The 25,112-nt window shown below is 46.1% G+C and overlaps 1 protein-coding gene across 1 annotated transcript; it reads left to right on the top strand.

Annotated features, from left to right (window-relative positions):
- The first annotated feature begins 4,339 nt into the window (after positions 1-4,339).
- SERINC3 (serine incorporator 3) lies at positions 4,340-22,680 on the top strand. Its single transcript, XM_075571318.1, has 10 exons — positions 4,340-4,525; positions 6,501-6,662; positions 8,900-9,093; positions 11,800-11,879; positions 12,874-13,011; positions 16,780-16,949; positions 17,418-17,508; positions 18,448-18,625; positions 18,941-19,165; positions 21,883-22,680. Exons 1-10 carry the CDS (start codon positions 4,487-4,489, stop codon positions 22,022-22,024), a joined length of 1,419 nt encoding a protein of 472 aa, XP_075427433.1. The 5' UTR covers positions 4,340-4,486; the 3' UTR covers positions 22,025-22,680.
- The last annotated feature ends 2,432 nt before the right edge of the window (positions 22,681-25,112 follow it).

Genomic DNA, 25,112 nt, shown 5'->3' with positions numbered 1-25,112 from the left:
GGGGGGAGGGAGGAAGGGGGGGAGGGGGAGAGAGAGGGAGGGAAGGGGGAGAGGGAGGGAGGGAAGGGGGAGAGAGAGGGAGGGAGGGAGGGGGGAGAGAGGGAGGGAGAGAAGGGGGAGAGAGAGGGAAGGGAGAGGGAGGGAAGGAAAGGGAGAGAGAGGAAATAGGAGGGAGAGAGAGGAAGAGGGAGAGATTACATATATCTCTAGGGAAGCAGTGGCTGTGGGTTCTGGTCCTGTTGGATCTGCATTCTAGTCATACGGTGGGTGCCTTAGGCTTATCAACTCTACATAGTTGTTATGGAAAATCCCTTTAGGAAGTGTGGGGTGGGACTCCTTTAAATATACGTGGTGCTGGTCCTAGCCGGGTCCCTCCAGGTCCAGATTTCTGTCTCGAGAAGAAAATAGAACACCCGGAATGGCCTTTTTGAGACAAATCCGCGGACCAAAGGAACCGGCCAATCCGAGGTGGATGCAAATCCGCGCCCCCAAAAATATCGCCTCTGTCTATTTGGGACATATTATGACATCATTATCTACCCCAGAGGTGCACAAAGTGTCCTACATGCGCCCCCTGTCTCCTCTCCCCTCCCGGCCCTGTGACGTCATTTGACGCCGAGTTGCCATGGAGACGCGTTGCGGGAAGGTAAGTAAAAGTTACAGAAGCCTCATGCGATCCCCGACATTTATTTTAAATGCTTTTGGGGAAGCGTGGTGCCTCTGTAACAGCCGCGCCTCCCCATAAAATCCTGCGCACCCCCAGATCTACCCTACATAAAACAAATAAAAGGAAAGATTTACCCAGAAGGACTCACCCTATTAATCTCGCTACCACTGGATGCGGTGATGGAGAATGTGTAGCTTAATAACAGGAAGCCATAACCCAACGTGTGTGGTTTGCCCAATGCTTGGGGCAGGTTCTAGGTAATATTGCACCGCGATGCCAGTACAAACAGGATCCTATTATTGGACATGCTGGTCATTCTGCTGAGACCCAGTATTCTCAGAACTTGCAGCATGGTCTTATAATACATCAACTCTAAAATGCAACATGAAAAGGACTCCACTTAGCTGATGCTCAGATATTTCGGGGGTGAGTTTATACTCTTTTAGAAATTGTCTCCTGAGACAGCAATTGTCACAGTTTTTTTTTGTTTGCCTTCCTCTGGATTAAAATACCGGCAATACAAATATAGGATAAAGTATCTGTCATCTAAATGTTGCATAGGTTGAACTTGATGGATATATGTCTTTTTGTAACCTCATCTACTATGTAACTATGGAAGTTGTATCCTGAGCTCTGAGGTGCAGCCTCACCCGGCATAGGAGGGGTTAATCCTTGCCAGTGCTGAAGGCTCGGCGAATAAAGGCGCTGACTCTGAGAACAACGAAACTGAGTGTGAATCAGGGGAACCCGGTTCAATTCCCGGTGTCGGCTCCTTGTGACCTTGGGCAAGTCACTTTATCTCCCTGTGCCTCAGCCACCAAAATAGTAGATGGTAAGCTCCACGGGGCAGGGACAGTGTCTGCAGAAATTCTACGTACATCCCTGCGTACACTGTCACAAGAGACAGAAAAAAACCCTCTGTCCGCTTTCATTTCATACCTCGAAGGAAAGAGACCTTCTTATACAGCAGATGGGGACTAAATGAACACAATCTGAAGCACGCTTTGCAACCGCCGCGCCCCCCAGTTTGCGCGCCCGATCTGTAGCATGCTTTGCAAACTCCGGGAGCTGCGTGGGATACTCTGCAAATTCCTAACACTTTAGGCCAACAAAATACTGTCACTAGTGTAAATTAGAACTGCTGCTGTACAGCTGATTTCCGCTGGTATTTAAACCAGAAGCCCCCCACACCCCTTTTTATTTACATGGATGACAAATAGGGGATCTCAGAGCTGAACCGTGTTCATTTCAGCTCCAGGGACCTCCTTGTTTCCTGAGAGACTTATCGGGAAGGTGCCACCGGTATTACCTGGTATTGAAATCTCCAGCATCACGCGTGCTGCAGATTGAAATCGCCATTGTATTTCCCTTGGAGGGAACGGTACATATGCAACAGGTTCCTTACAATGCATGTGATCTCAGACGCGCTATTAGAGAGGGTTGGGGTTCCTTACAATGCATGTGATCTCAGACGCGCTATTAGAGAGGGTTGGGGTTCCTTACAATGCATCTGATCTCAGACACGCTATTAGAGAGGGTTGGGGTTCCTTACAATGCATGTGATCTCAGACGCGCTATTAGAGAGGGTTGGGGTTCCTTACAATGCATCTGATCTCAGACGCGCTATTAGAGAGGGTTGGGGTTCCTTACAATGCATCTGATCACAGACACTATTAGAGAGGGTTGGGGTTCCTTACAATGCATCTGATCTCAGACGCACTATTAGAGAGGGTTGGGGTTCCTTACAATGCATCTGATCTCAGACACGCTATTAGAGAGGGTCGGGGTTCCTTACAATGTATGCGATCTCAGACGCGCTATTAGAGAGGGTCTCTCAAAAAATTCAGTTATTATCATCAATAAAAAAACCTCAGGTCTGTCTTTTTTTGCAGTGAAACCTTAATAAACCAGCCATAGTATATATACATTGCTAAACTATATTCCTTTTAACATATTCCTCCATCTAGCGGCGAAAATAATAATTGCTATTGGGTTGCTTTAAATAGAATTAAGTAGAAATAGCCGCGTTAGTCCAGGTGCGATAGTGCAGACTAAATAAGTACTTCAGTATTAGGTGATACCTTCTTTATTTGGACTAACAATAGATATTATAAGACCAGCTTTCGAGAGTTCTCTCTATTCCTCCGGTCGGCGATACTGATTTACACAATATTCCAGGAGTTTAACACAGATGGAAAAAAAACTCCAAGATAACAATCTCAGGCAGAAGACGCGGCGGCGAATTCATGGCAAATAATCAGATGGGAATAAGTGGATGAGAGGGATATAATAATAAATGGATTAAAGGGATAGTGAGAAATGGGGAGAGCATGTAGGTAGGACAAACTATCCATCAGCAGTGTGAAGGGGTGTGCAGTGGGGGGAGTGGGGGTGCAGCCAGACAGAGGGGTTTGAAATTGAAATGAACAGAGAGGTAGGGAGAAACATCACAACAAATTCTGATAGTGTGTAAGAAAACTCATATCTGCTTTGAAGCCTCTTGTTTTAGTGTCAGAGAGCATTATCACTTTGAGTTCAAATGTTTTCCGTTCTCGAAGCTTTTATACATTTCTTTGAGGATTTTGATTTTTACACAATTTATGGAATGATCTGGCTGAGAAGTGGAGTCCCACTGGGGTGCAATATCGTCCTTCATGGTGTGTTATTGTGTGTCTGTGCAATATCGTCCTTCTTCATGGTGTGTTATTGTGTGTCTGTGCAATATCGTCCTTCTTCATGGTGTGTTATTGTGTGTCTGTGCAGTATCTCCCTTCTTCATGGTGTGTTATTGTGTGTCTGTGCAGTATCTCCCCTCTTCATAGTGTGTTATTGTGTGTCTGTGCAGTATCTTCCTTATTCATTGTGTTATTGTGTGTCTGTGCAGTATCTCCCTTCTTCATGTTGTGTTTACATAGATTTTCTCTAGCTCAGTGTTAATATCCTATGTATATGTATGTATATATATATTTATATATTACCTTTGTTGACTTAAAGATTTTGGAGGGTTAAGGGTCCCTCCTATTGTCCGTGTGCACCGGCCATTATATAACTCTATACAGTATTGTACTTAGGAGTGCTGTCCGTAACACTGTACCTTCTGTATGGAAACACTCGCGGCTGCTTCCGATGGGTTTGACAAGAACAGAAAAAATGTTTTAGATGTACAAATATTTGTCACATATTCAACTTATGTTTATTATACATGCATGCTTCCAGTTCATTAGCTTTGCCAATTCTGGCCATAATGAACCACCTCAGGGCTGCTTTATTACAAAATCACAATGGCGGCCATCTTTAATGAGCCCCACAATAATGTATGTGTGTCATTTACCTTTCAAGGCGGAAAATTCATGAAACATTTCACCATAATGTATGCTGCCCCCGGGTGAAAAGGGAAAAGGGCAATTATTATATTTTTTTACCCGCCAGCTATTATAATGTCAGTGCTCACCCACACCAGCTACACACAGCTGCCAGCGAGACGAACTGCGCATGCGCTACACACAGCTGCCAGGGAAACCAACTGCGCATGCGCTACACATAGCTGCCAGGAAGATCAGTGCGCATGCGGTTCACGCTGCTGCGTCCAAGACCCACTGCGCATGCGCAACACATACCTCACTGAGCATAGCTCACACTGTAGGACCCAAGCAGCAGACAGCAGCTGGTGACGTTATGACGCTTGACACGCAGCGCTTGGCACGCGGAAGTGGGTTTGCGGCGTGACGGGGAGAGAGGGCGGCGCTGTTGTCTCCGTCTCCCCCTGAGGGCAGTAATCCCAGCGCTGTGCTCCGGTACTGAGAGCCCGCAACCTGAGACATGGGGGCCGTGCTGGGGCTGTGCGCCATCCCAAGCTGGGTAAGGGGGATTCTGGGAAGGAAAGGGGGATTCTGGGAGGGAAGAGGGGGGGCTATGACCGGCCCCATCTATCAGGGAGAGGGGTAATATGGCCCATTAGCCCCATTATTACATCGAACAATGTTTCGTTTACATGGAAGTGTCTATTTACCGCAACTGGCTGTATAACCCTCCCCTATTCATCCGGTAATGAGGTTGTAGCAGGTTATACAGCGGCTTAGGGTTCGGATGACGGGTTTGGGTTCGGGTGGTGGGGTTGGGTTTGGCTGGCATGTTGGGGCTCGGGTTTGGGTCTGGATGGTGGGTTAGGCTGGCATGTTGGGGTTTGGGTTAGGCTGGCATGTTGGGGTTTGGGTTAGGCTGGCATGTTTGGGTTCTGGCTATGCTTCAATGTTTGGGTTAGGATGGCATGTTGGCGTTTGGGTTAGGATGGCATGTTGGGGTTTGGGTTAGGCTGGCATGTTGGGGTTTGGGTTAGGCTGGCATGTTGGGGTTCTGGCTATGCTTCAATGTTTGGGTTAGGATGGCATGTTGGGGTTTGGGTTAGGCTGAAATGTTGGGATTAGGCTGGCTGGTTTAGGGTAAGGCTGGCATGTTGGTGTAAGAGTAGGCAACTATGTTGAGGTTTGGCTGGCATGTTGGGGTATGGGTTAGGCTAAACAGTATTTTATTTATTCTCCAGCTGATTAAATCAGACTGAACAAGTGCCTTATATAACTGGCTCGCTGGGTAAATAACCTCTATCCATTTAAATATGGACTTTGATGACCTTTTTATTGGAGTATAAAAAGAGGAAACATACGGACTTTCTGTATGTTGTGTAAACTAAAAAAGAGATGGTGTGGCAATACCAGCCTTGCATACACTAGACATTTTTTTTTTTTAGTACCTCAACATTTGTGTGATCTGATCATGAAAGCCTGACTGCATCTTGTTTAGAAATTGGCAATTAGAAATAGTATTTGGGGTTTTTCTGAAGTTCAGTATGACTAATAATCATGGAATGCAGAGGAAAAACCCCTCATTAAAAACTAAACATCTGCAGAACAAAAAGGGCGTTCTCAGAGATTAGAAAAACAGTTAATCCGTATAAAAAACAAATGGCGTTCTTAGAAGTCAGTGCGCCCAGACATCTGGCAGAATGCCTAAAGATAAGATGTAGATAAACACGGTTTTAACATGCATGTCTGGTTAAGCTCTGTCGTAAATATAACTTGGGTATGAAAAATGGCTAAGTACTAATTGATTTGGGATCTGTGCCTCTATTTGAACAACCTTCAGAAAATGTTTAGCTTGTGTGTTTCCAGAAGGCAGCGACGTCACATTCTATAATGTGAGCAGCCCCATCGGTAGCAGTATAACCTTTGTGTGGATCTACCGGGTATTAGTGTTAGTTACTAGCTTAATCGGCTAGTAACTCACCGCTTTTTCCCTCTAGTTGTTGAGTAAAGTTAAAGCATTTCCAGATCCATTTACAAAGTACGTTTTGTAATTATGAGCTCTCCAAAAATTCAGCCATTCTTGGATGATTGGCACAGTTTAGGTGCCGAGTGGCACCAGGTATGTGAATGAAGCTCGCCAAATCACCGGGGCACGGCGTGGTGCTATCTCTGCCACCAGCAGCACCCGGGGGCGACGCTCTCTTTTGCTGGAGTGGAGGAAAAATGACCTTATTTTTTTCCTTCTCTTGTTTCAATCCCTTTGTCGCCCACAGAAATCCCCTCAGTTTGTCTGCGCTATGTAGCGGGCATCTCTTGTTTCCTCTGCTGGGATATGCTGGGATTCTCTGCTCTATCGCAGCTGTTGAATCGTATGGGAAATCTGTGATAGTCTGAGATATAACAGGATATGTTGTGTTATCACTAGGAACCACGAGGCTCGTTATCTTTATTCTTCTTTGTAGCAAAGAATGACCGTCGTGTGAGTGACATGGATGTAATTCACCTGTTTGTGCCTGTGTGTTCCCCTCTCCCAGGCGCCCTGTCTGTGCAGCGGTGCTACATGTTTGCTGTGCAGTTGCTGTCCTAACACCAGCAACTCCGTTGTGACCCGTCTGATCTATGCATCCCTACTGCTGCTCGCCACAATGGTCTCTTGTATAATGCTCACACCGGGAGTGTCGCATCAGTTAAAAAGGGTAAGTTCATCAACTATTGTCATCTTTGGATGCTGTTTATATATTGTTGCTCCAAAGTAACTTAAAGCGACAGCCCTGCTTTCCTTTTTATTTTTATTTTATTGCGTTCTAGGTTTGAAGCCGGGGGTCTCCGGAGCAGAACTGTGTTAATTTCAGCTCCAGGGAGACCCTGCTTAACGATATATATATTTAGCTCAGTAGGGGGTGCCGGTAGCACAGCTGGGATGTGTGGGGCTGTCGAAATGGCGGGTTTAAAGCTCCTGTGCCACGTGGGCCAATAGGAAGCTGTGACGTCATTCCTTGCGGCTTCCTATTGGCCTGCGTGACCTGGACATTTAAACCTGCGGTGCTGCTTACATCGGCACCCCCTACAGAAGTATCTCGGGGAGCAGGGGGCCCCCTGAGCTGAAATTAACGTGTTTCCGCTCCGGAGAGACCCCCTGCTTCCAACTTATTTAAAAACAAACCCTACGTTCTGCTGCGCTTAAGCTTTTTACCTGCATTTCTCCCGAAACAGAAGTTTTTCTTTCAATTTCCTGTTCCTCTTGGTAACATACATGTATTTATTTTATATATACACACACTGCACTATGTAGCGTACTACAATTGTTGATGTTGGTTTTAACATTGAAAGCAGTAATCCACTCTTCTCATCCACATTTATTATTATTATTATTATTATTATTTTTAACTAGTTTTTGAAAAATACTAGCGGACATTAGTATTTCTGCACAACAAATATTGGGGTATTTCAGAAATGCCTGATTAGCATAATATAAAAACAAAGATGGTTTTAATCACAAATGAAATGGGGAAGAAATAGCAGACCGATTTGTTACGTATAAAATGCATTGTATTTACGTTTCTATTTTAGCGGGCTTTAGTTTATTTGGAGAGGCCTGTATGTAGGAACCGCTGGGGAAGATGCCTGATGGCTAAATATACTTATAACTGCGTATGAAATAGTTACTGATCTTTTATCAATGTAATATGTGGGACTAGGAACTGTGAGGTTCACTGGGGGGCACATTTCTTCGCTGTTCTGCGTCTCGTCCAAATCGGAGGAAACATTCACCTCAATCTACAACTTGACCAGTATAAAAATATATATATTACTGTACACGCGCAACAAAATATATATATATATATATATACATACTGTGCTATATGTATGCACACACAGCTGTCTCTCACACATACTAATACTCCTTATTTTTCCATCCATATACACCAATAGGGACCACATAGTATCCACACACACTTTTAGTTGTGCTACAAACTCTCACATTTCCACACCCCACCCACACCATTTATATCCCTCTCACTCCACACACACCTTGTGTAGAGCACTGTTTATACTGTGGGCTCTCCATTCATTTTATTCACACTGATACACATACACACTCTTTCTTCACTTGCTTTCAGTTACCCTTTGACACCTCTAGCCATAAAACACATCCACACCGGGGGAAGGAGAAGCACAGATAACATTCCAAGAGACACTGTTTTTAAGTTATCCTTGCTTCATTCATTGTAACATCGCCGGAAGAAGAGATCAGTGTATCTCGAAAGCTCGCACAAATAAAAGCATTTCGTTAGCCACAGAACGGTATCATCTATTTATTTTTTGATTATTGAAGCTCGGCTAACACGGTACTGATACCTCTACATATATATATATATATATATATATATATATATATTATATATATATATATATATTCCTTTAATATGTGCATCAATACATGGGGGGGTCCTTTAATATGTGCATCAATACATGGGGGGGTCCTTTAATATGTGCATCAATACATGGGGGGGTCCTTAATATGTGCATCAATACATGGGGGGGTACTTAATATGTGCATCAATACATGGGGGGGGTACTTAATATGTGCATCAATACATGGGGGGGTCCTTAATATGTGCATCAATACATGGGGGTCCTTTTTAATATGTGCATCAATACATGGGGGGGGTCCTTAATATGTGCATCAATACATGGGGGGGGTCCTTAATATGTGCATCAATACATGGGGGGGTCCTTAATATGTGCATCAATACATGGGGGGGTCCTTAATATGTGCATCAATGCAAAGCACACAGTGATCAGTAATTGGTCACACTGACTTGACCGGGAATTTGCACTTTAATGAATAGTCCCCATAGCAATGTGTAACACGCCTCTTCAGAGCTCGATGGGTTAACATGTACCGGTTGTGTTGTTCCGCCCCCTGCAGGTGCCTGGGTTTTGCGAGGGCGGGTTTGGCGCCCGGATCCCGCACCTGGATGGATCTGTGGATTGCGACGTGCTGGTGGGATACAAAGCGGTGTATCGGATCAGCTTCGCCATGGCCGTGTTTTTCTTCGCCTCCTGTTTGCTTATGTTAGGGGTGAAGACGAGCAGAGACCCGCGAGGCGCGCTGCACAACGGGTTGGTATAGCTCGCGTTTCGTGCAAAGGGAGAGCTGCGTTATTACAGCGCTAGTCACACGAGCATCGTGTGTCCACATTAACTTTGCCGGGTTTCTTTCTCCCGTCGCATTTTTGACAATGTGCAATTTATATTAAATCGCAAATAAAGATCCCACGTGAGCACATTCCCGCGTCTGACAGGCGCACAACCCCGCGCCTCCCCATTACCGCGTAGCATGCAGCGCTTCCACCGCAGCGAGGGATTCTGGGTAATGACCTGCAAAAAGTATGACTTTTTGCTTCGTGTCCATTTCAACATGGATCTCTATAAGCGTATTCCTGCCGCATTACGCAGGAACCGGAAGTGCAAGCGATACTGTACAATGCTGGGGATTTATAAACATTTTTGACACTTCAAAATGTGCACAACATTTTTTTTAAATTTTTGTGTTTTGAAAATATTGGCAAATGACCCCCCCCCCCCCCAAAGAAATATAATCCCCAAATTTTCTCTAAAAAAATACAATATTGTCTAATCTTCACATTTATTTTCTTTTAATTAATTCATTTAAAAAACAAAAAAACCCAACATATTGGTGGGGGCTATTTTTGAACCCTGGAGATGTTGCAAATATTGAAACATTTTAACATTTGCTTTTTTTTGTTGTTGTTGCAACAAATCACTATTATTACCATTTATTTGACCTACAATTGGAGCCGGAGTTTTGGCTTTTTCTAGCACATTATTTAGGAATGATCAATATAAGAACAGGATCTGTCCCGGCCTTTTATTCCTAGAAAGTAAGGTTAGTGTGAGCAGGGTCAGAGGGAATCGGGCTCGTTGATTTTAACAGTGTTGAAATGAACATACTGTAGAAATGGATGTGGGGGGTGGGGGTCTCTGGGGATGAGTGGGGGGGGGGTCTCTGGGGATGAGTGGGGGGGGGGGTCTCTGGGGATGAGTGGGGGGGTGTCTCTGGGGATGAGTGGGGGGGGTCTCGGGATGAGTGTGGGGGGGGGGGGTCTCTGGGGATGAGTGGGGGGGGGTCTCGGGATGAGTGTGGGGGGGGGGTCTCTGGGGATGAGTGGGGGGGGGTCTCTGGGGATGAGTGGGGGGGGTCTCTTTGGATGAGTGGGGGGGGGTCTCTGGGGATGAGTGGGGGGGGGAGGTCTCTGGGGATGAGTGGGGGGGGTCTCGGGATGAGTGGGGGGGGGTCTCTGGGGATGAGTGGGGGGGGGGGTCTCTGGGGATGAGTGGGGGGGGTTCTCTGGGGATGAGTGGGGGGGGGTTCTCTGGGGATGAGTGGGGGGGGGTTCTCTGGGGATGAGTGGGGGGGGGGTCTCTGGGGATGAGTGGGGGGGGGGGGGGGTCTCTGGGGATGAGTGGGGGGGTCTCTGGGGATGGGGGTGCTGGTGGTGTGCAGAATCCCATTTGTCTATCTTTGTCTTCACAAGTCTCTGTCTTGTGTCTCACGCTGTGTTCCTGCAATCATTGTGTGTGAGAATGTGTATGTTGCGTGTATGCTGCGTGTGTCAGTTTGGCTCCCAGGAGACTCGAGGACAAACTCGGCCTATGGCTCAATGCCCAGAAGTGAGGGGGAGCTCGTATTCGGCAGCATATTCAGACTTCCAGATAAAGATGTATCCTAATATACTGTGTTCATTGTATTAAGATGTTTTAACCCAGTTTTTACTTATTTTGTGACCTTTATAATGATTGGTTTAGAAAAGGGAGGAGATATTGTATTCTACCTAGCAACTAGTTTTAGACTAAGAAACTCATGTGTATAAAAAGGCTGCGGAGCCTCTCCCCGCGCGCAGTCTCTCCCCGCGCGCAGTCTCTCTCCCCGCGCGCAGTCTCTCTCCCCGCGCGCAGTCTCTCTCTCCCCGCGCGCAGTCTCTCTCTCCCCGCGCGCAGTCTCTCTCTCCCCGCGCGCAGTCTCTCTCTCCCCGCGCGCAGTCTCTCTCTCCCCGCGCGCAGTCTCTCTCTCCCTGTGCGCCGCTCTGTGACGCTTCGAGTCTGATGGTAAAGTAGGAAAATGTACAAAGTGGCACCGGCTTCCGCACGAGTAAAATGGCATATAACTGACTGGCACCCATACAGACCTAGCTGCAACCAATCGGCAACATATGATGTGAAAGATTGGTGACTTTGGGCCATGTTTACTAAATGGTGCTATGCTATGAGACACCGCACGGTGCGGGGGGACCTCTTATGGCTAAACACTTTAATGTGCGCTACGGTGTATTCTGGCGTTCTTATGGAAAAGCACTGCTTAGTAATATGGGCCTTCATGTAAAAATGGTTTAAAAGAAAAGTTTTATATAATTATACGCCTGAAGCAGCAACATATATTTAGTTTTTTATCCCGATAGCTGTGAAACAGGGGTCTCTCGCGCTGAACCGCGTTGATTTCAGGTTCTGGGACCCCGTTTCCCGAGATACCGCTAAAGCGTGTGCCATAGCAGCTACAGTTGGGGCTATCAAAATGGCGCTTTTTAAATGTCTCACGGGCCAATAGGAAGCTGTGACGTCATCCCTTGCGGCTTCCTATTGGCCCGCGTGACCGGGGCATTCCATCCTGCGGCGCTGCAACCGGCGCCCCCTACGGAGGCAGGTATCTCGGGGCACAGGGTGTCCCCGGGGGTGAAATGGCCGCGAGTTCCCAATCTGCGCTGTATATCTGTAAATGGATATAACGGGCTTTTATCTGGCTTATTATAGGTTCTGGTTCTTCAAAATCTTGGCCATCGTCGGGATCATGGTGGGAGCTTTCTACATCCCAGAAGGACCTTTCACAAGAAGTAAGTGATAGAAAGTAACGTAGCTTTGCCATGTGCTGGACCTGGGGTGTGTTTACCAGGAGCTCTCGGGGTGGGAGACTTTTTCAATTCTAGTTTATTTTTAACAGTGTTTTTTTCCTGCCAAGGAGCTTCCCTACAGAAACCTACCCCCCCCACTCTCCCACCCCCTACAGAAACCTACCCCCCCCACCCCCTACAGAAACCTACCCCCCCCACCCCCTACAGAAACCTACCCCCCCCACCCCCTACAGAAACCTACCCCCCACCCCCTACAGAAACCTACCCCCCCCCACCCCCTACAGAAACCTACCCCCCTCCCACCCCCCCACCCCCTACAACATGAATACTTAAATACACCACTGAAATATGAAATAAAATTCAGTATCGAAACACCCCAATGCAATCCTTCCTTGTGCAACAAGCAATACAATAATATAGCAGCACCGTTAATGAAACACGGATTCAAGATAAAAAATGTACAAAAACATATTGAGGAAGGAAAAGTTTGGCATATTTCCTGCAGATAATGCTATTCTTAAAAGGAGGTCTCGGGTGCAGGGGTCTCAGGTGCAGGGGTCTCAGGTGCAGGGGTCTCGGGTGCAGGGGTCTCGGGTGCAGGGGTCTCGGGAGCAGGGGTCTCAGGTGCAGGGGTGGGACTTTAGCAGCGTTTTAATTGACTTTTGCTGCAGTTTTTCAGCCGGGAGCCGTTGCTTCATAACCTGCTTCCAGTGTTCGGGCTTCGTCACAGATTGAGAATTAGTGGAGCATGTTTTAAGCCCACATTAAAGAAATGGAAATCCCTGAAAGGGGTTAACCCCGTATGCTTTGCTGCCGCCTGCAGTGAAAGCGTTAATAAATAAGTCTGGGGATCACAAACCCCGCAGCGCGCGTTCTCGGAGGTGACCGGATGCCACGCAGTATCTGGAATGTGTTTGGATGTGGAACTAGCTCTCCGTTTGTTTTGGCGTCACTTTCTTCTCTCTCCCCCCTCCAGCTTGGTTTGTCATTGGCATGGCCCTCGCGTTCTGCTTCATCCTCATCCAGTTAGTCCTGCTCGTGGATTTTGCCCACTCGGTGAATGAGACGTGTGTTGTACGCATGGAAGAAGGAAACACAAAGTGTTGGTACGCAGGTAAGGCGTTTCCATTCAAGGAGACGTGCGCTAAAAAATGTAAACGAATACTGGGACATACAGCAATATATAGAGGATCATGTACTAGAGCCTACTATACAAGGCGTGTTATTGTGACTGTAACTAATCCAAAAAAGGGGATTTTCAAGTGAAGTTCATTTTAAAATGTTGATTTGTGCCAGATTTAATCTAAACGTGGTGTTTTTGTAGGGAGACAAAAGGAGTCGAAACCTTCAGCGTAGGAAAAATAATGTATATCTTCTCTCTACCCCCTTTGTATCTAAAGCCCTCTCCCGCCTTAAACCTTTCTCACTGACTGCCCCGCACCTCTGGAATGCCCTTCCCCTCAATACCCGACTAGCACCCTCTATCCACCTTTAAGACCCACCTTAAGACACACTTGCTTAAAGAAGCATATGGGTAGCACCGTGGCTAATACTATACACATGAGACATAAAGCTTGGCCCCCTGCAGACGCACTTACCAGAACGCCCTCCTACTGTCTGTACGTTCTTCCTACATACCAATTAGATTGTAAGCTCTTCGGAGCAGGGACTCCTCTTCCAGGTGTTACTTTTATGTTGGAAGCACTTATTCCCATGACCTGTTATTTGTATTATTTGTTATTTATATGATTGTCACGCGTATTACTGCTGTGAAGCGCTATGTACATAAATAAAGACATACAATACAGTATATGTAAACTACACTAACATTCCCACTTTAGATGTCAGGAAAAAAGTATGACCATAACAATTGTCATATGGAGATTCTTTCAGTTGTGTCCCTCACCTCTCCACAAGTGTGTGTGTGTGTGTGTGTGTGTATATACACACACTCACACACGCCCCCCCAAATGGGACTTGTGTTCTCACTACAGAAATATTTAAACAAGTATATTAATCATTCCTGATGTTTTTTAATGGGGACTCTTCATTGGTCATTCCCACGTTTAGTAACGTTTATCTCCTCGTCGGGCAGACGATTATAATGGAGATCACATAATGAGCTGTCAGTTTGCGTATGTGCGGCCTGCTGGAGTATTCCTGTGAGGTTCCATGTAATTATTGGCTTATTTCTTGGGCTTGTGGAGAAATTACCAATATAATCTCACCCAGGTAGTCACCAAGATGTACATGTAACCTAACCTCTTCATTGCCAGAGGGGCAAAGCATGCATTACGAAGCTGCTCTCTCAGCTACCGAAGGGCTTCAGTAACAAAATGCAGGGTTGTGCCAAAATACCTCACATTTTTGCCTGTATTTTTGTATTTCAGAGCTGTTTGTGTTACAATCTTTAATAAAAACTAAGCGGTTATGTCTCCTACGTTCCCACGGCAGTGCACGCCTGTGGGACGGTAGCGCACCTGTGGGACGGTAGCGCACCTGTGGGACGGTAGCGCACCTGTGGGACGGTAGCGCACCTGTGGGACGGTAGCGCACCTGTGGGACGGTAGCACACCTGCCCTCCCAGCCACCTCCAGTGTTTCCTGTCCTCTCGGAGGGTTGCACAGGATGTTAATATTTTCCATCTCCGACATGGGCAGTCTGATGATTAATAGACCCTACCCTGCGGGAAGTTGCTCTGGGCCTGGGTGAAAGGGGCTCCCTATTGCTATGTTCATCATATGCAGGGGTCTGTCATCTGCCTGTAGATTCATCCCGTCTGGGGCTCTACAATCCCATTGCAGCAGCGAGGTCCTCTCCTCCTGCCCGTGAGACCGGCAGTGCCCGAGTCTGTACCAGGACGCTGTGCGTTATCTCCGATATCATAACCAGGAAGTGTGTTAAGTCTCTCACTCGCTGCCCACCACCTCAGCATAGAATGCTGAGCCTATAACTTTGCCCAAAAGGTGACTACTCTGGTCTTGTTACATTTTAAGAAGCACGACTATTCTGGTGCTAGGAGATTTTACGCTGATTCTGAAAGATGCTTATACCTGTTTGTGTCCGCCATCAAACATTGCAAAGGTTCTGCGTGGAGGTTGAAGATCTGGCATATCTAATGAAGGAGTCAGGTCATGGAGTACCCCACGCCCGAGCGGCTCAGGTGGGCAGAGAAAAGCGTAAACCACATTTCCACCATTCGCGTTCCGGGCTATCCTCAGCGGGCACCAACAGATTAAGGACTAAATCCATGGATATTTCAGGAATTGTCATCCAGATGGAGCCTACCCCAGATACATCCTGATGGCGACCAGGCAAAATCGTAAGGTGAATTGTTTCGGCTCAAGGCTGGCTAGCGACCACCCTTTTCATTTGGATGCCTTAACAATGAGTGGGCAATCTGGTCCCTTATGGCTTTGCACCAACTAACATACATCCCCCGCCCCCCACCCCCACCCTCGCCCCCTTCTCTGATTCCAATAATATCAGTGACGCTAAAAGAACTGGAAAAAAAAAACCCCTAGCAAGACCACACTAATGGCAATGATTATTGTATGGACCAGGAGTGCGCAATTTTCTGACCTTCGGAAACAGTCGGTGCAGGATTCGTGGGATTTTCCGCGGGTTCCAGACTTTACATCAGGGCCGTTGCTGCATTCAGACGTGAAAAGATACTAGAATCTCAAGGGGTTTCACCTCAAGTTATTGATGCCCTATAGAAACCAAGGAGAGCTGCGACTAAAAGACTGACGGTATGGATGAATTTCGCTCGTTGGTGCAAGGGAAAGTAGGTGGAGCGCCTTCAGGCCTCAATCCAGATAAATTTAGACTTCCTGCAGCAAGACACTGAAGGTTAAATTGTCAGCCATTGGAGCACGGAGAAGTCTTCCTCTGGCTGTGCACCCGTTAGCGTGACCATATTTTTAAATGCAACTTTGGAGATCAAGCCTAGACTTGAATATCGTTTGCCACAGTTACTTTCTGCTCTATTATCTGAACCATTTGAACCGCTCCAGAATATCAACGAGTCGTTTGACGATTAAATGCAGTCACTTGACTAGAAGAATGACGGCACTTCGAGCACTATCAAGTAGGAAGCCATATTGAATTTTTAACTCAACTCTCTGGATTTCAGACCTAAAGTCGCAACTTCATTCCATGAGTCGAGAGATTAGTCTGACTGCTTGCGTCGTAAACCATCAAATCCTAAAGACGATGATAAATTGAATCAGTTGGCTGTGGTCAGAGGTCGGAAAACCGCCAAGTTAAAGAAAACCGAGGTTTCTTGTTCTATTCGCAGAAAGGTTGTCCAGCTTCTAATCCAGGGGTGCGCAAACTGGGCGGCGCGAGATTCTCTGCGGGAAAGGGGGGCGGGGGTTTACAGAGGCCCCGCGCGCTTCCTGAAGGCATTTAAATTAAATGCCGGGGGAGCAGCAAAGGCCGCTGTAAACTTCTTAACTTGGCTCAGGTGGCTTCCGGTGACGCTTTGCATGAGGCCGCGGGTGTCACGTGACCCCGCTTTGCCGGGACGTTAAAACGCCGGTGCCAAGGTAAGGGGGGGGGAAGGGGCGAGCCGGCAGGGGGGCGCAGGGGAAAGAATTGCGCACCTCTGTTCCTAACAATCTCTAGTAAATAAAGGATTGAAGTGTTTCTGGTTCTTTCCTGTTCATATTGTTATGCTTGGGTAGAACACGGAGGTGGCAGGAGGGTGAAGGGCCTTTATTCCGGTCCAACACAGAGCAGGGGTTACTTCCTACAGGTGTGCACTGCCACGAATGGGCTAGAAGAAAAATATATAGCGGTAATAATACTTTCCTCTGCTCTGTTGTGCAGAACTGGCGCCAGTATTGATTTAGTGTATGTTTATTTTCTTATTTTGCAGTATTACTTTCTGTGACCAGCTTTTGCTACACCCTAGCAATAGCCTTTGTCGTCCTTCAGTATGTATTCTACACAAAGGCAGACGGCTGCACAGAGAACAAATTCTTCATCAGCTTTAATCTGATTCTCTGTGTGATTGTGTCGGCCATCTCGATTCTTCCGAAAGTGCAGGTACGGTGCGTTTCGTCACGGCGTATTATCGTATACGTTTGTATAACACAGAAACTTCCTGTAACGAGGCCCCAGCAGATTATTCTAGAGGCCATTATAGGAGGTGGTACTAATACCACTTGGGCATGCAGATTGTTACTTCTATACCCCTGTACCAGCTATGCTTTAAAGGTACTTCTCGTACGATATATAAAAACTGCAGCATTAAATGACAGTCACAGAGAAATAGTTAAATTATTCCAAAATGGAAGAAAATATTTTCCTTATTAAAGTTTAATAAGGTTATATTTAGACAGCGTGTTACGCCATTCGTCATACGCAAATGAGCGAGCAACCGGGTCCCTTATGGCTTTGCGCCAGTTAATAAATATGGCTCTTACAATCTGTCTTAGGGCAACTTCTAATTAAAATAAGTGGTATTTATTTGTTTAAACAAATACTTTTTTTTAATTTATTTGGGCATTATAGGAAAAACAGCCCCGATCTGGACTCCTGCAATCTTCTATCATTACTTTGTATACAATTTATCTGACTTGGTCTGCTATGTCTAACGAGCCTGGTGAGTATTTATATAAAGCATTTGGACAAACTGTACCTTCCCCTCCCCCCCCCCCTAAGGAGAAATCCCAACCAAAGCTGTGGTGCCACCTGCATTTCCTGGCATTGCTGTATCATAACTAATAATAATAGTCTCTCTGAGCCATAACTCCAAGACATTGTTCAGGCCCACTAAGGGGACCCTAGGACTGTGCACCTCTGAGTTATCTTTCTTTTATTGAAACGCGTTGTACTTGGTATGTTATGTATCTGGCACATGACATCATAATGTACATAGCCTGGTGGCAGATAGTCAGATGGCTATAAAGCTTACACAGAGACCAGGCGAAGAGAGGACGTCCGTTGACACGTGAGGAGAACGAACGCTGGAGAAGGGGAGAGGTGGAAATAATTGGGGACACCCTAAGGTATTAAAGGAAAGTGATTGGGGCGGAGAGGGGCCAGGAGCTTGAGCTAGTCCAAAATAAAATGCAGCGCAGTAATACAGAGGCAGAATAAGTCGTTGCCCAAAAGACGTTAGAACGTAATGTTTGCCGCCGGAGAGGCTGGGCAATGAATAGCGCGAGTATGTGCAACTGAGATTGAAATTAAACCCACGTGTATGTGTATACAGAAACAACATTTTAATCACATGGCCACTTTTCCTCTTATGAGGGATGGGGTGTTTCCAGCTGCCACGGATGCAGAATTGGCAGGCGCGGCCACTTTTCGGATCGCGAGAAGCTTACAAGTGACACTTCCAGATATATTTAGTGTTGAATTGACTGAATTACAGGTCAGCGTGTTTGGGCCTGAATCATAGTCCCACAGTGACTTGTTTTTCCTGCATTTTAAATGTACGGGGTAGGATTTAAGATATCGCTGTTCCACGTCGGTTAATGATGATGCGGCCCCGACACACGTGGATGAACTTGCCTGCGCATTTTCACTTGACTTTCAGACCGAAGCTGTAACCCAAGCCTGCTGAATATCATATCCCCGGTATCGGCTCCCACCGCCAGCCCAGAAAATGCAACCTCTCTGTTGCCTACGCCTTCTCCATTAAAGTACCTGCAGTGGTGGGACGCTCAGAGCATTGTCGGGATTATCCTGTTTGTATTGTGCCTCTTGTATTCTAGGTAAGAACCAAACTATATTTCTGCTAAATATTGGGTAGCAATCGGGCAGAGGCATCAAGGCACAAGTCTTCCCTGTGCGCTCTTTTTGTGTTTGTTTTGGTTTGTATGTGTAGGAGGTGAATAGGGGCAAAGGCGGACATTTTTTCCAAACCGCATTAAAAAAAATGCCAGCGGTTTGTTTTTCTGGTATTTATACTCATTCTTTGCGATATTGCACTACGTGATCATTCATATCACTTTATAGATATTTAGCACTCCGTTGTTGTTCACATTATGGTAACGAGCACACCTGCTCTGTGTTCTCATCCTTTGCAGCATCCGTACTTCCACCATCAGCCAAGTGAACAAGCTGACGCTGTCTGGCCATGACACGGCTATACTCGATGACACAACAGGAAGTGGTGGTGATGCGGAAGATGGGGGAGTCCGTCGTGTTTTGGACAACGAAAAAGATGGCGTCCAGTACAACTATTCCTTTTTCCACTTCATGCTGTGCCTTGCTTCCCTTTATATCATGATGACCCTCACTAACTGGTACAGGTGAGAGAGTCTGTGTGTGATGGGTTTCATGTAATCCCTGCTCACAGAAGGAGATATATGGAGGCAGCAGGGACAGGCTATGGGGGACAAGATGAACCTCAGCCGTGCCTTAAGGACAGTGTCGAGGTTAAGTATATGCACCTTGTGTGTTAGCTGCCATATTCCACGTGGTCGTGGAAGCATTCTTCGTGTGGCCTGAGGTGTAAAAATACTGTTGGATATAACATTTCACCAGTCTAGTCTCAATGTGCTTAACATCATTAGGCGCCACGTAGGCAGAAACTAAATATTAGTATTGACGTTTAATTCCGAAAATAAGCTGTGTAACTACTGACTTTAAAGCTGCCGTTTAAAAAATATTTTTTTCGTCATCCAATAAATGCATCAATACAATCCACACAATAAGTAATTAGCCAAGTTGCCGATTGATCCGGTCTCCTGTGATTGGTCAGCGAAAGATTTGATTTGGGGTCTCACTAAATGGCTGTCAGTGCAGCAGAAGAGGACCAAAGATGCAAAGTTCTGTGGGGAAGATCATGTGACCAGGCATTCACTAGATACAATTGGTGCACTGCTAGAGAGAGGGCAGGGCTCAAAAAGGGGGGTGCCCGTGCCGGTTTCAGAAGAGGAAGGGGATGTGACTTTGCGAATGGTTGCTATAGGAGCAAACAAATGCTCGTTACATTATAATACATTAAAATACTTTTTTTTTTTTTTTTTTTTTAAATGCTACATTTATTTTCTCATAGTACAGAACTGATTTAATAAAAAAAAACACATGTAGGAAATTGCTGGAACTGCAACTTTAACAATGAATCTCTGCAGTGAGCTGTAGGCATCTCCAACAGTGACGAGACTAATCGGGTTCCACACGTGCATTAGTCTGTGCAGTTGCTGGAAATAAGTAGGGCTGTGTGTGGCTGGGCAGTGTGTGGCTGGGCAGTGTGTGGCTGGGCAGTGTGTGGCTGGGCAGTGTGTGGCTGGGCAGTGTGTGGCTGGGCAGTGTGTGGCTGGGCAGTGTGGGGCTGGGCAGTGTGGGGCTTACTTGTGATGGGTCAAGTTACTTTTATATGTCCAAATGTAATGGTCTATATTTACTGTACTTTACAAATGTTGGGGTGCGCTAAGGTTTAGCAACCCCAGGACTTTTCTACAAACACCACACTGAACTATACAATGTGTACTATGAACAACATACAGGCATACCCCGCATTAACGTACGCAATGGGACCGGAGCATGTATGTAAAGCGAAAATGTACTTAAAGTGAAGCACTACCTTTTCCCCACTTATCGATGCATGTACTGTACTGCAATCGTCCTATACGTGCATAACTGATGTAAATAACGCATGTGTAACAGGCTCTATAGTCTCCCCGCTTGCGCACAGCTTCGGTACAGGTAGGGAGCCGGTATTGCTGTTCAGGACGTGCTGACAGGCGCATGCGCGAGCTGCCGTTTGCCTATTGGGCGATATGTCCTTACTCGCGAATGTACTTAAAGTGAGTGTCCTTAAACCGGGGTATGCCTGTATAGAAACTATACAATGTGTACTATGAACAACATATAAAAACTATACAAACTAACATGCACTTTGAGCAACAGTAGATACTAGTGCAGTGCTAATTTCAGTGTACATACACATACATACACATATACACACACACACACGAAGTAGCGCTAGATAGTTAGAATTAAATATGTGACTACATGTGCAAAAATATATAGTGATATGTGACTAGAATAAATATACAAATATACTCTACTAATGTAAATTAATGTGCAAAATTAGTTGGTTGAACCTAATAAACAGTAATATGAACAACCATAAAATACAAGTGAATAAAGTGTCACATGAAATCCAAAAAGGAAAAGTCCAAGCAGTAAACCAGTTCCCCGAGATGGTTCAGAGACACGGATTCAGTTCCAATCAAATAAATCCTTTTAAAACACTTTGCAGCTTCTACAAGTGGTGTAGCCGCCCACTCAAATACCTAAGCACAAAAAGCGCAGGCTCCATAACCTATAACTGTGTATAAAAAGGGGGAAATGTATTCATGAAACGCCGTCACAAAGAGTTACACATACAGGATATTTAAAAGAACAGATACATTGGAGAGAAATCTCCAGGTCCAGGAAAGGATGGGTGCAGCCGAGTGCTGGGCTATGGCCGCCTACAGCTCCTGCCACGAGCGGACGGAGCCCCACAGCGTCTCAGAGATACCTCAGTTTAGCCTCTAACATCAGTGTCGGCATATCAGCTGTATGAGAAATCAGCCGGTTGAGACTGCTGGAAACACTGGACCTCCTCGCATACTTCCACACGGCACCACGTCCCTACGCGTTTCTCACAGCACGTCACTTCATCAGGGGTGGATTGGCTGATACAGACAGCCAGTTAAATAGTCTAAAGTCCAGGTAAATGTGGTTAGAAATGTTGGAATCAGCCGGAGCTGATTCGACAAATTGGCAGATTGATTGCTCAGGTGTGTGTGTGTGTGTGTGTGTGTGTGTTCAGCTCCGGCTGATTCCAACATTTCTAACCACATTTACCTGGACTTTAGACTATTTAACTGGCTGTCTGTATCAGCCAATCTACCCCTGATGAAGTCACGTGCTGTGAGAAATGCGTAGGGACGTGGTGCCACATACATATATACATACATACATACATACATACACACACTCTTGAAATAACTATTGTTTTTTTTGTTCACAGCCCAGATGCAGATTTTAAAACGATGACGAGTAAGTGGCCCGCGGTCTGGGTGAAGATGAGTTCCAGTTGGGTTTGCCTGCTCCTGTATGTCTGGACCATGATCGCGCCGATCGTTCTCCCCGACCGGGACTTCGCGGTCTGATTTGTTTCCTTGGTGGTGAAAACCCAAGTTCTGAATCCGGCTTAAAATGGTTTGTTGGCGTAAGCAAAAGAAACAAAAACAAATCAAGCTCTTGTATTTTCTCATTGCTGTTAGTCACAAATGAATACTTAGATTTGAGTATATATCGTTTTAAAGCTTTATAATGTTTATTGCTGCCTTTTTGTCTGCCACAGCTGTGCTGTATGGTATCACAGAACCATTTATTTACCTATGTAGTAATATATTGCTGTTAAATCTTCTATACATTCTGTTCTAGAACATTGCACTAGAAAATTGCACTATTGTATTTGCTTGCTTTTAACAAAAGTATAATTATAACATTTTTGTACATCTTTCTGCAAATCTTTTAAAGACATTCCTTTTTCCTTTCAGTATTTGGTGGCTGTTTGTCACGGAGATCCTGTTTTATAATGCTCGCCTCTGGCGCTGACCATGTGACGTGATTATAGTTTGGGATTTCCATGTATTTTCTTTTGCTAATTTACTTGTTAGATATTGATGATACTAATAGGCTGGAAAACAATGGCTGCTTGAATGCTGTCTGCTTTTGTAAAAGTTAAAGGAAAGTGATGTACGAGATTATCGGCACTGTAATGTGTATACTGTGCACTGTTTAATAAAAAATGACCAATTCATTCACTTGTCTGTTTTTAGATTTTAACTTTGAGGACATGACATGTTCTAGAGGTACTGTAAGCGTTAGTATTCACTTAGCAAGTTCATGCATTTCTTTGCTGCGGAGGCCTGCTCATGTAACACTTGGAACATATTTCCATCATTGTACACTACATAATCATACTATTAAGAAAACACCATTTTAAACTTCCCAGCTGTTGACCACACTATGCTGTAGGTCCCTGCCCCACTCAGAATCTGTCATCTGGCACGTTCCCCCTCTTCCTTTTAAAGCAAGGCACCCATTCTCAAAATCAGAGACCCTACCTGCCTTACTAACGACCGCCCTGTATCCCTCCTGCCGCTTGCCGCCACATTGCTAGAACGTGTTCTTCCATATGATCAACCTGCTTAATTCCCATGCCCTCCTGGCCCTGTTACCATCTGATTTACGTACAGCTCACCCAGACTGCTCGGTATAGTAATTTCTCCTCGCTATAGTAGCCAATGATGTACACGAGTGATCCTTGCATTCTTGATTCAACAATTTGACATCAACTAGGCACATCTACCGGCAGCTCTTGAAATCCTGTATTTCAACTAAAAAATAAAGCAAGGCTGGATACCTTTCTAATAATCTACCTTTCTGCCAATGAACCTGCTACTTAACAGAATAGAGGTATGTGCTATGGTCTCTATCCACTGCAAACTTCTCCCTCCTGGCCCGCACCCAATGTAATCATACACCCATGTCTATTGAAAAGCCTTGTATAATCTGCTGAATGTTGTAGAGCCCTGAAAACCAGCTCTCACCTAGCACCACTCATTCTAACAGCAAACATCCCAACTCTCTGCAAACATGCAGAACCCCTTCAGCCTACGTCTGCAAGAGCTGCTCCCTTCTGCACGGAACCAGCGTGCCCCCATCACCATCTTATCCCTCTCCCCTCCCCCCCCACACACAATATTACCTTATTTCCTGCAGGACGCAGACATCACAAGACCTGTCGCTGGGCCGCTGGGGTGTGGGCTCCGCCCCCGCTGTCATCTGATTGGCTGTCCTCTCCACCAGTCAGGGACAGCACATGCACACAACTCACGAGTCCGCCTGACTGCGCCCGGCCACCGTCCGCCCTCCAGTCTCAGCACAGCGCTTCCAGCCCTCGCCACCGCCTGCCCTCCGCCGCCCACGCGCTTGCTGCCCGCTAGTTCCTAACAATGGTAATACCGCACACATACGTTTCCAGTATTACCTCCAATTTTATACCGGAAAGGCAGCAGAATTACCGGCCTGTCCGGGTGAAAACCAGAACACCTGGCAACCCTACCTCTAACACCATTCGAACCTTGTCTATCTGTTACGCTCATAATCCTATGTATCTCCAACTGTCCATGAGATGTCTGCTCGTTTAATGTAACCTTGTATTGTTATCATAACTCGGTGCCCAGGACATACTTGAAAACGTGAGGTAACAATGTATTTCCTATTGACACATTTTATAAATAACTAGCTGAGAGCCCCGGCGTTGCCCGGGATGTTTGTGGTGTGGGGGTGGCATTTGGGTGGGGAGTGGTCCACGCGGCCCATGGCAGTGTGCGGTGGTACTGCTGCTGTGGCTGTACTGATGGTGATTGTATCGGTGTGCTGATTTGGGAGGGTTTGTTGCTGATGTGGGGGTGCGGATGTGGGTGTTCCGATGGGGAGGTGCGAAGGTGCCAATGTGTGGGTGCTGATGGTGTTGATGGGGGCTGGGAATGGTGGGGAGCCGAGAATGCCAGTGTGCTGGGGGGGGGGGGGGGGGGGGGCATGGGATACCGGTGTGCTGATGTGGTGGTGCTTGGGATAGTGTATGTGTGTGTATACGTGTATATATACACACGTGTGTGTATACATGTGTGTATACATGTTTGTGTGTGTGTGTATACATGTTTGTGTGTGTGTGTATACATGTTTGTGTGTGTTTGTATACATTGTGTATACACGTGTGTGTGTGTGTGTGTATACACGTGTGTGTGTGTGTGTGTGTATACACGTGTGTGTGTGTGTGTGTATACACACGTGTGTGTGTGTATACACGTGTGTGTGTGTGTGTGTATACACACGTGTGTGTGTGTGTGTGTATACACACGTGTGTGTGTGTGTGTGTGTACACACGTGTGTGTGTGTGTACACACGTGTGTGTGTGTGTGTACACACGTGTGTGTGTGTGTGTACACACGTGTGTGTGTGTGTACACACGTGTGTGTGTGTGTACACACGTGTGTGTGTGTGTACACACGTGTGTGTGTGTGTGTGTACACACGTGTGTGTGTGTGTGTACACACGTGTGTGTGTGTGTGTACACACGTGTGTGTGTGTGTACACACGTGTGTGTGTGTGTACACACGTGTGTGTGTGTGTACACACGTGTGTGTGTGTGTACACGTGTGTGTGTGTGTGTGTGTGTACACG

Source organism: Ascaphus truei, chromosome 15 (assembly GCF_040206685.1).
Source record: "Ascaphus truei isolate aAscTru1 chromosome 15, aAscTru1.hap1, whole genome shotgun sequence".
Lineage (NCBI taxonomy): Eukaryota > Metazoa > Chordata > Amphibia > Anura > Ascaphidae > Ascaphus > Ascaphus truei.
Note: the sequence above shows the minus strand (reverse complement) of the source record. Positions and strands in the feature narration are given on the sequence as shown.